We start from the raw sequence: 11,557 nt of genomic DNA on the forward strand, positions 1-11,557 counted from the left end.
AAGTTCACACAGGATGGCTGTCTGATAAAGAATGGAACTCAGGTATGTGGCCATGCAAAGTTGGAAAATGGGTTATATGTAATGCAGGACAAGCCTGTTAAAGCAGCCCAGGTGGTTCAGGATAATTTGCCAGTTCATAAGGGGTGTGTACATGAACTGCACAGAAAACTGGGTCACGCCAATTTCCGTGTGCTTTCAGAGATGCAAAAGGTGTGCAAGAACCTAAAAGTAAATAGCTGTAACTGTTTCCTAGATTGCAATGTATGTAAAATGGCCAAATCTAAGAGGAAGCCTGTGGCTTCTAAAAGTGATAGAGTATCTAAAGAGGTTTTAGAACTTGTCCATTGTGACGTGATAGGCCCTTTCCCACAGAAGACTGAAGGGGGCGCCAGATATGCTTTTCTGGTAATAGATGATAAATCACGTTTTAGTTGGTTGTTTTTGTTAAAGCAGAAATCTGAGTGTTTCCCCACATTCAGATAATGGGTTGCCCAAGCTGAAAAACTCTTCGCTCGCCCTGTTGTGCAGTTGCAAACAGATAGGGGCGGAGAATTTCTGAACAAACAATTTGGGGCATGGTTGCGATGTAAGGGGATCACTCATCGCTTGACTAACCCTTATACCCCTGCTGAAAATGGTCTGTGTGAAAGACGTGGGGCTGTAATACAGTCAGTAAAGGACTGCCTGCTAGTGGATGCAGGATTGGGCCACAACCATAGGCTGTGGGGCGAGGCTTTTCTCACAGCGAACTTTTTGATTAATAGAACCTGGTCTAGCTCTATAAAAGATATTCCTTATCGTGTATTGTTTGGGAAAGAACCAGTGTGGACAATGCTCCATAACTGGGGTGCTTGGGCACACGTAAACATCCCCAAAGCTCAGCGTCAGAAAGGGGGCGCTAGAGCGCAGAAACTGCGGTTTGTGGGATATCAGTCCTATGGCAAAGGGTGGCGTTTCAATTTACGCCCAGGACGCGTGGTTCTGTCACGAAGCGCAGAATTTGCTGACCAGGACAGATGGACTGCGATCCATGCCAACCCAGATTGCCTACTGCCCCTGCAAGTAAGAGAAGAGGCTTCTTCTCAGCCATCGGCAACACAGGAGCAGGATGAGGAGGAGGCACAGATTTCCCCAAAAGATGTGGCAATAGATAATACTTCTTCTCTAGAGGAAGAGGAAGAAAAGCCAGAGATAAGGGGGGAAGAAGAAGTAGTTGTGCCTAGACGCTCCCAGCGTTCAAACAAGGGTGTACCTCCTCAGCGTTTGGCCCTGGGAGGAGTGAGAGTATGCAATGTGAGTTGTGTGGAACCACAAAGTTATAATGAAGTCTTAGACTTACCCCCTGGGGAACGTGCTTTGTGGGAACAAGCTATGAAAGAAGAAATGGAATCTTTTAAACGTAACAAAGTGTTTGAGGTCATAATGCCGCCACCTGGTGGCAGAGTGGTGTCATGCAAGTGGGTTTACAAAAGGAAAACCCTTGCATCTGGGGAACCACGTTTTCGAGCCAGATTAGTAGCCAGAGGGTTCACTCAGATTAAAGGGGAGAGTTATGATGAAGTGTTTTCTCCCACTGTAAAGAGTGAAACTTTTTGTTTAATGCTTTCCATTGCTGATGTAAGACAACTAGCAGTGCACCATTTTGATGTCGATGCTGCATATCTGCATGCGAATTTAGACCATGAAGTGTTAATGAGACAACCCCCTGGGTTTGAAGAGGGGAATGGTGCAGTCTGGTGTTTGAAAAAGGCTGTTTATGGTCTCAAACAAAGTGGAAGGTGTTGGAACCAGTGTTTAAATGAAGCCCTTGTAAAAATTGGTTTTAAAAGGAGTGTGGCTGATCCATGCCTGTACACCAAGGGGACAGGCAACAAATATCTAATGCTCTTAGTCTTTGTTGATGATTTGCTTGTGGCAGGGAGTTCCACAGATGAGATCCAGAAGCTCACAAGTCAACTGGAAAAGAGGTTTAAGCTTAAGGCCTTAGGGCCTGTAAGCAATTACTTGGGAGTAGAAGTAAGGCAGGAAGCAGATGGAAGCTTCCTATTGAGCCAGAAAGAGAAAATTATTCATTTGATAGAGCAGTTTGGCATGGAAAACTGCAAGCCAGTTCAGACTCCCATGACACCAGATTTCCCAAAGACAGTGTGTGATGATGAATTTGATCAGCCTGAGTTGTATCACTCAAAAATAGGATCACTGTTGTATTTAAGCCAGTGGTCAAGGCCAGACATTGCATGTGCTACAAATGTTCTGAGCCAACGTGTATCTAAACCCAGTACTGCTGATTGGTGTGCTTTGAAAAGGCTTATCAGATATCTAAAGGGGACATTAAATGTATGTTTAAAGATATCTAGTACACAAGATGAAAAACTAGAAGTATTTGTTGATGCGGACTGGGGAAGCTGTGTAGCTACCAGAAAATCTACAAGTGGAATGGTTATGATGTTTGCCAATTCCATAATTGGATGGAGGTCAAAGAAACAAGGATTTGTTGCGACCTCATCCTGTGAGGCAGAATATGGGAGCCTGTCGCTAGCATGCAATGAAATCATGTGGTTTATACAGATATTAAAAGATCTAGATTGTAAAGTAGATTTGCCTATCCAAATGTATGAAGATAGCCAATCGTGTATTGCATTAGCGGGCTCGGAAATAATGAAATCCGCATCAAAACATATTGCTATCCGTCATGCAAATGTGAGAGATTGTGTACAGAATGGGGTAATCAAACTGGAGTATTGTCAATCACAAGATAATATTGCTGATTTGTTTACCAAGCCTTTGCTAGCAACATGCCATAATGAATTGATGACAAAACTGGGTTTATGTATATAATGTATGTATGTATTGTTTCTGTTGGGGTTTATCGCATTTAAGAAACAGAAGGGGTGTCACGGCTAAAATGGCCGCTGTTTCTTTAATGCGAATAAAGCTGGGTCAGCATGACTCAGCGGCCTGCAGCAAGTTGTATATATAAGTGAGAAATGTTAGTTTGTGCTGAGGCTGGTGTTTGGGTTGGTTGGTTGGTGCTGGTGTGTGTAGTTATTCAGTCGTGTTTTGCACAAGGACTTTTAATAAAACTCTGCAAGGATATTCTCGTGGACTCTTTTTGTGCCGACAAGGAAAAGGAGGAGACAAAGGGAGGTCAGAACCTTTTCCTCCTTTTTTTTTGCTTTTTACAAACACTGACAGACTCTTGTGTGAAAGGGCTGTAATCAGGGTGGCATCTGCACTATGCATTTAGCACAAAGTAATTCCACTTTAAACTGTCATGGCTTCCCCCAAAGAATCCTGGGAACTGTAGTTTGTTAAGGGTGCTGATATTGTTAGGAGAGCCCCCTATTCCCCTCACAGCTACAGTTCCCAGAGGACTGAGCATGCTCAGTAGGCACGGAATACTGCCTGCTGATGGGTGGGGTGGAAAACATGGGGGCAGAGAATGGAATGGAGTATCCTGGACAGGAGTGTTCCACGATGCAACTTTTTGCTTCAGCTCCCACTGATTCTCTTTCCTTGCAGAGGCACCGGGCCTTATAAACAACCCTGGACCTGGCAGTTGACATCACCGAGAAACATGGGATAGCAGTGTGTGAGTGACCCCTGCCAAGCCCCGGAGTTAAGAGGGGTGATGGCGTCCGAACGCAGGAGTGCAGCTGTCTGGGCTGTCCCCCGAGATGCCCTGCTGGAGGACACAGTGAAGACGGAGGCCCAGGAGGAGGCACCGGAGTCTGAACCAGAGCAGGCTGCAGGGAGCCTCAAGGAATTGTGGGAAGGGACCATAACAGAGCACATTAAGCAGGAACCCGAGGAAGGGCCTCCGGAGGAGCGCTGGGGAGCTCAGTCTCAGGGGATCCTGAAGGCTGTGCGGTCTCCGCAGCCTGAGCCGGGAAACCTGCAGCTGGCCAGCAACAGGCCAAGGGACGCTCAGGCTTCCTTTGAGGGGCGACCAGACATTGGGCGAGGCAGGGTGATCCGCCACCTGCCTGGCCCTGGAGGAGACGTCCCCCAGCCCACCCACAGCGTTTTGGCCCTGGGTCGTGGGGAAGTGAAGAAGGAGGCTCCCAGCCAGGAGGTGGAGCGCCTGTGCTTCAGGCAGTTCCTCTACCAGGAGGCCGAGGGGCCGCGAGATCTCTGTGGGATGCTGTGGAGGCTCTGCCATAGGTGGCTGCAGCCGGAGAGGCGCACCAAGGAGCAGATCCTGGAGCTGGTGACCCTGGAGCAGTTCCTGGCTGTCCTGCCCCCGGAGATGCAGAACTGGGTCAGGGAAGGCGGGCCGGAGACTTGCGGTCAGGCAGTCGGCCTGGCGGAGGATTTCCTGGAGAGGCAGCAAGAGAACGAGCACGAAATACAACAGGTGAGAGGGCAGGAGAGCAGTCCTGGGAAGAACAAAAGGAACAGTGGCAAGGAGCCCAGAGGACTAGCCATCGGGGCAGTTTTTGCTGGCTGTAAATGTGCATTGGACTGACTGCTCCCTTAGATCAGGCATAGGCAAACTCGGCCCTCCAGATGTTTTGGGACTACAGTTCCCATCATCCTTGACCCAGTGGTCCTGCTAGTTGAAGGCCAAAAACATCTGGAGGGCCCAGTTTGCCTATGCCTGCCCTAGATGGTTCGAAGATGGGATCTGGCGGAATCAGCAGGGGTTGGCTTCATTGGCAAAGTAGAACCTCCAGGTTCTGAGGCAGTGTACCTTAGAGCGCCACTTGCTGGGGGAAGACTAAGGATGGTGGGCAGCGCACTCTCTGGCCTAACGGACCAGCTTCCGCTGCTGTGAGCAGGCAGTCAGTGTGGTCTCTGACCCTTCAGGGCTCTGTATCTGGCATCTTGAGAGAGAAGAGAGAGGCTTTGTGGATGGTTTCCTGTGCTCCAGTCCCTGTCTTGAGATGGGCTGCCACATTCTGCACCAGCTGGTTTAATGCATCCCCCTTCAAAGACAGCGCAGAGGACAGCCTTTGCCTGAAGAAGGTCTCCTTGAGATTCTGGAGAGCTGCTGCCAGTCAGTGTAGGCAATACTGTGAAAGATGGGCCAATGGCCTGACTCAGTCAAAGGCAGGGAGCCTGTAGCCCTCCAGATGTTGCTGGACTCCCACTCCCCTGACCCTTGGCCATGCTGGCTGAGGGCTGGTGGGAATTAGAGTCCTGTAGCGTCTGGAGAAGCTCCAGAGGTCCCCCACCCCTGAATCTCAGGCGATTCGCACCCATTTCTTTGTCTTGTTCTTTCTGCTGTTTCAGGTCCTCTGGCCCTTCAAGGAGAAAGCGGATGATTCCCCTGAGGCCGACAGGGCTCTGTCAGACTCCGGCGAGTGGTCGCTCATCAGAGTGGTCAAGCAGGAGGATACAGCTGCTGATGCCCCTTGGCTGGGTAAGGAGTCTTTGGCTGGGGGGAGTTCTCTTGTGGAGCAAGTTATGGAAGTGAGGGGCCATCACAATAAAGGCTCTGGCCGGAGATCTAGTGCCCACCAATCTAACTTACCTTAGAGATGCACTAGCAATCAGGATCTCTGAAGCCACTCTTAGGGCTTGTGTGGGTTCCTGTAGGTGGTCCTTCAAATAACTGGGCCCCAAACCCCTTAGTTGGTTGTTATCCAGGCCCTCCTTTTTCCTTGGGGAAGGAAAATCTCTCTTTCTAAGGATCCCTCCCCCCCAACAGATGGTGAGGAGAAGAAGATTGTGCCAGTCAATTCTGAAGAAGCTGAACCACATTGGATGCTGCCAGAGAGAGCAGAACGGACTGTATCACGATATGCCGACTGGGGAGCAGCATCCGAAAACCAGCAGGAAACTCACCCCCATAATGAAGAAGGCAAATCCATTCCTTTCCAGCTCCCTGCCATGCCAGTCCAGCAAAGGTTCCTCAAGGGTGAGACATGCGCTGAGTGCGGAAAGTCCTTTCGCTGCAAGGCGGAGCTCACCGAACACCAGAGAATGCACTCAGGAGAGAAACCCTACATCTGCTCCGACTGTGGGAAGAGCTTCTGCAGGAGGAATGTCCTGGTTGCACATCAGAGAATCCACACCGGGGAGAAGCCCTTCAACTGCCCGGACTGCGGGAAAAACTTCAACCAGCGATCGCATCTTACGGCACATGAGAGAACCCACACGCAAGAGAAGCCCTTTGCTTGCCTGGACTGCGGACAGAGCTTTAGTAGGCGCACTGGGCTTGTGTCTCACCAGAGGATCCACACGGGAGAGAAGCCCTATCGCTGCCAAGACTGCGGGAAAAGTTTCAGGTAGAGATTTGATCTTATTCGACATCAGAGAATCCACACGGGCGAGAAGCCACACCAGTGCCCCGACTGCGCCAAAAGCTTCAGGAACAAATCCGCTTTCCTCGTGCACAGACGGATCCACACCGAGGAGAAACCGTACCCTTGCTCTGGGTGCGGGAAGAACTTCCGTCATCGCACCAACCTCCTCGCGCACGAAAGGATCCACACGGGAGAGAAGCCCTACAAGTGCGGAGAGTGCGGGAAGAGTTTTGGTGACGGGTCGTCCCTCATGAAACACAAGCGAGCTCACACGGGCGAGAAGCCGTACAAGTGTGCCGAGTGTGGGAAATGCTTCTCTCAGAACGCCGGCCTGGTTCAGCACGAGAAGATCCACACGGGAGAAAAACCCTTCCAGTGCCCGGACTGTCCCAAAAGCTTCCGGGACAAGTCGGCCTTTGTCGTTCACCACAGGACGCACACGAGGGAGAAACCGTTTCACTGCTCGGTCTGCGAGAAGAGCTTCAGCCATCGCTCCAACCTTCTCAAGCACGAAAGAACCCACACTGGGTGAAGCCATACAAGTGCCTGGAGTGCGGAAAGGGCTTCACTCAGAAGCCAAATCTCCTCGTACACGCGAGAAGCCATTTGAAAGAGGAAGGGGAGATTGGCTAAGAGGGTGGGGAGATCGAGGCGGGTCGGGGCTGCTGATTCTTTTAGATCTGTCAGCAGCCTTCGACATGGTCGATCACGAACTCCTGGACCACCGCCTTGCCGACGTGGGGATCCAGGGCACAGTCCTTCAAGGGCTGCGCTCGTTTCTCTCTGGTCGGGGACAGAGGGTGGCGCTTGGGGGGGAATTGTCATCGCGCCACTCCTTGGTGTGTGGAGTGCCTCAGGGTGCAATACTCTCCCCGATGCTTTTTAACATCTTTATGCGCCCCCTCGCCCAGCTTGTCCGGAGTTTTGGGCTGGGTTGCCATCAGTATGCCGATGACACCCAACTCTATCTGTTGATGGATGGCCATCCTGACTCGGCCCCAGACACACTGACCAGATGTTTGGAAGCCGTGGCTGGATGGTTACGTGGAAGCCGGTTGAAGCTAAATCCTTCGAAGACAGAGGTCCTCTGGCTGGGACGGGACGATATGGGATTGGGGGGGCAACTCCCATCTCTTGCGGGGGTGCAATTAGTGCCAGCACCGTCCGTTAAGAGTTTGGGTGTAATCTTCGATACCTCCCTCTCCATGGAGGCGCAGATTACAGCTATAACAAAGGCGGCATTTTTTCATCTCCGCCAAGGTAAGCAGTTGGCCCCTTATCTCTCTCGCCCTGACCTAGCCACTGTGATCCATGCGACGGTCAACTCCAGACTGGATTATTGTAACTCGCTCTACGTGGGGCTGCCCTTGAGACTGACCCAGAAACTCCAGCGGGTGCAGAATGCCACGGCGAGACTCCTTATGGGGTCTTCGCTGCGAGATCACATTCATCCGGTACTATACCAGCTGCACTGGCTCCCGGTGGAGTACAAGATCAGGTTTAAGGTGCTGGTTTTAACCTTCAAAGCCCTATACGGCCTAGGACCCTCGTACCTACGGGACCGCCTCTCCTGGTATGCCCCACAGAGAAACCTACGGTCTGCAAATAAAAACATCCTAAAGGTCCCAGGCCTCACGAGAGGTTAGGCTGGCCTCAACTAGAGCCAGGGCTTTTTCGGCTGCGGCTCCAATCTGGTGGAACGCTCTGTCACAAGAGACAAGGGTCCTGCGGGACCTGACATCTTTCCGCAGGGCCTGCAAGACAGAGTTGTTCCACCAGGCCTTTGGTCAGGGCCCAGCCTGACTCCCTCCTCTGGCAACCTGCACAGAATTTTGCTTAACGGTTGCCATTAATTTGATTTTAATTAATTTTTATAATGGAATGTTTTTAGAATGTTGGATTATTTGATTGTTTGATTATTTAATTGTTGTTAGCCGCCCTGAGCCCGGCTTCGGCTGGGGAGGGCGGGATATAAATAAAATTTATTATTATTATTATTATAACTACCTCAATGGGCATCCCCAGTTGGAAAATAAAATAAGGTCCTGAGTCTGCTTTCAGAGATCTCTATTTTGTTGCCGTTTGCCACTGTTATTGAGTGGCAAAGAGGAAGGTCAGGAGAAGTATGTGCTTTTTATCTGTGGCATAAAAGGAAGGGGAGGGTGTCAGGCTGCGGTCAAATCTCATAAAAGATGGAGAGACCATCTTGAAAAGGTCCTTTCCGTATCATTCAGTAATTAAATTAAATTAAGAATACAGTCATACCTCATGTTACGTTCCCTTCATGTTACGTTCTTTCAGGATACGTCCCGTGGTGACCCGGAAGTACCGGAAAGGGTTACTTCTGGGTTTCGCCGCTCGCACATGTGCAGATGCACAAAATGATGTCACGCGCATGCGCAGAAGCAACGAATCACAACCCGCGCGTGCGCAGACGTGCCACTGCAGGTTGCTCTCTTTTCATGTTGCAAATGGGCCTCCGGAACGGATCCCGTTCGCAACCAGAGGTACCACTGTACAGTTGTACCTTGGATCTGAAACGCCTTGGCTCCCGAACTACCAAAACCTAGAAGTGAGCGTTCCGGCTTTCAAGCGATTTTTGGAAGCCGAATGTCTGGCATGGCTTCTGCAGCTTCCGATTGACTGCAGGATGGTCCTGCAGCCAATCAGAAGCCGCACCTTGGTTTTTGAACAGTTCCGAGGAGTCAAATGGACTCCCAGAAGGTATTCTGTTCGAGAACCAAGGTACGACTTTATCAGGAAAGCCAAAGGTCTATTTAGTCCAACATCAAGTTTTGCACAGCTGAGTTTCGTTTCTTCTTCAAATATCGCCGTCCCAGGAAGCTTTGCCCCAAAGCCACTCACAATGAACATTAATGTCTTCAGAGTATACATTACAGTTAATTTATTTTAAAACAAAAACAGAAACCTGCGCATCTGCTGCAACAAATGTCAATGGTGGGGGGGAGGTGTCCTTATTTCATCATGTGCCACCACCTCGTGGGAAACGCAGGGAAAGGAGAGCAGGCTGCACCGGTCAGTAGTCAGTGGTGCCGACAGTGGAGCCAGAGTGAGTCCTGCCTGATCTTTGAGAGGGGTCAATTCCACAGGCATGTGTTGTTCCAGCTGTTAGTATCCAAGGAGAGAAATCAGATGCACCTGGAGCCAAAATGACGCTCCTTGGGGGAGCACTGTGTATTTGGGGTGGGGCTCAGGAACACAGGGAAGGTGCCCTGCGTAATGTATGGGGCAGCACAGCCCATGGGGCCCGTTCCGGAAGTTCCTGGACTGCAGCTCCTATCCTCTCTGTCGCCTGGCCATGCTGGATGGGTCAGAGGGGAGTTGGAGTCCAGCATTATCCAGAGGACACCCCATTTGATGCCCCCGATAGACAGAATCCAGCCTGTAAATAAGGAACGTTAATGCATCCACTCAAAACACATTTAACTGGGCAGAAGCCCCACTCAATGCAATAAGGTTTACTTCTGAAAGCGTGTGGAGATGGCGAGGCTGTATTTGCAGAGGGCATTTGAAGATGACGCCCTGCTCAATTTCTTTTTCTTTTTATTCCCGTCTGAGGCCTCTAGAGCAAGAAGCTATCCTGCGTGACGTGGGTCAAGGGGTTCAATTTTTGGTCATCTATTAATCCAATGATGCATGCATTTTCACAGCTGCATAAGGTCTTGTGGGGAGAGGAAGGATTCCTAGAATTGCAGAGTTGTGAGGGACCCTGAGGGTCATCTATTCCCACCCCCTGCAGTGCAGGAAACATTTGCCCAACGTGGGGCTCAGACCCACAACCCTGGGATTAAGAGTCTCGTCCTCTGCCAAATCAGACATCTCAAAAGGAAAACAAGATTGAAGGTGAGAAAATTTATTAGGACTCCTCAAAGTGTGACTGTCTCTTTACGAAGTAACCTGCAGAGGGAATTCTGGGAAAAGGAAGAAAAATGCAAAGCAAGAGCAACCCATTTTTCTTTTGTTATTTCTGCTGATTTTGACTGGAATGAATCCTCTCAAAGGGCCCTTGGAAAACTGCCCAACCTGCTCTTGGCGGGTAAATGGTTTTTATGTCAGTCACTCTGGTCTGGAGAGAAACTCCTGCTGGGCCTGAGAGGCAGATTTAGTCTCCTCAGGAGATCATGAGGTGGGTTTTATAATTTCCCCTCAGACGAAAGAAAGGCAGGAGGGTCTCTCCAGAGAACGAGGCTCCTGAGAACGTGTAGAGTTCGGCTCCTGAGTCAGCGTCAGAAAGAGACACACGTCCCCCTTCATAGTCCAGAGTCACCCGGATCCTCCTGGGCTTCTCCCTCAGGGACAGAGGAGAAGGAAAATGGGATGTCCAGGCCCAGTACTCCCCTCCCGACTTCTCCAAAGCCCAGATCCCTTCCTCAGGACTGAAGGGGAAGCTGCCCTTTCTCTCCACAGACTGCCTGGCGACCCCCAAAGCCCACTCTTCCCCACTTCCCACAGTGACTTCCCAGAAATGTCTGCCTGCTGTGAATCCCTCACGTCCCAACACACAAGGCCAGTCACTGAATCTCTCGGGATTATCAGGCAGGGCTTGACGTTTGTCTCCCCATCTCAGGCTTTTCTGATCCTCGGACAGGATGAGGCTGGGATGGGCTGTGTCTGGATCCAGAGTGACATTTGCTGTTGGGGAGAAGATGAGGGAAAAAGAAGAATAGGCAGAGTCAGATGAGAGACAGAAAAGGACACCTTGATGAATAAATAAAAAAACCCCGAAAACCCCAGATTCCCTTTCAGATCAAGGGGATTTCTTTGCGTCACATGCTAGACTGAAACTCCTCCTTGCGGACTCTCATCAGAATAAATATCTTCCTTGATGGTTTTTAAATCAGTTCCCTTCACTTTCTTATATCCAATGTGTATGGTGCCTGCCCTCCTCTCATCCCAGGCATTTTCTAAGAGGAAAAACCACCCAGGAACCCTTTTACTCATCTCTTCTGTGTTATCTAAGGGGAAAGAGAGCAGAATTGGAGGAGGCAGGAGAGGATTGGCCTTTAGGGAGCTCTGGGTTGGGCTGGGATATGAGGACCCCCCGTAGTAATAATAATAATAATAATTTTAAATTTGCATACTGCCCTTCATCCATAGGTCTCAGGGTGGTTCACAGCATAAAAATACAATATAAAACCACTTATAGGTCTCCCCTCACTTTCGCGGGGGTCACGTTCTGGGCCTCGTGCCTACAAGTGGAAATTGTGTTAAATTGGGAGCCTGTTTATTCCTGCTCTCCATCGCTCTCACCCACTTGGCCTCTCTTTGCCTTCCTCCCCACCATC

General features: G+C 50.2%; 2 protein-coding genes and 1 long non-coding RNA gene across 3 annotated transcripts in view; 2 read left to right on the forward strand and 1 right to left on the reverse strand.

The window, feature by feature from the left end:
• The window catches only part of LOC310671206, a 103,262-nt gene that overhangs the window by 20,529 nt on the left and 71,176 nt on the right, over window positions 1–11,557 (forward strand). The gene's annotated exons all lie outside the window — the stretch shown is intronic.
• LOC310672830 (uncharacterized protein) lies at window positions 3,632–6,250 on the forward strand (the record flags this gene model as incomplete). Its single annotated transcript, XM_083430486.1, has 3 exons — window positions 3,632–4,357; window positions 5,236–5,365; window positions 5,654–6,250. 3 exons carry the CDS (start codon window positions 3,632–3,634, stop codon window positions 6,235–6,237), a joined length of 1,440 nt encoding a protein of 479 aa, XP_083286612.1. The 3' UTR covers window positions 6,238–6,250.
• LOC310672831 (zinc finger protein RFP-like) overlaps window positions 10,110–11,557 on the reverse strand; it is a 32,053-nt gene continuing 30,605 nt past the window's right edge. Inside the window, exon 11 of the mRNA XM_083430487.1 lies at window positions 10,110–10,904. Coding sequence (XP_083286613.1) covers window positions 10,384–10,904 — 521 coding nt within the window. The 3' untranslated portion in view covers window positions 10,110–10,383. The remainder of the gene's footprint in view (window positions 10,905–11,557) is intronic.

Source organism: Podarcis tiliguerta (assembly GCF_965153285.1).
Source record: "Podarcis tiliguerta genome assembly, chromosome: 2".
NCBI lineage: Eukaryota > Metazoa > Chordata > Lepidosauria > Squamata > Lacertidae > Podarcis > Podarcis tiliguerta.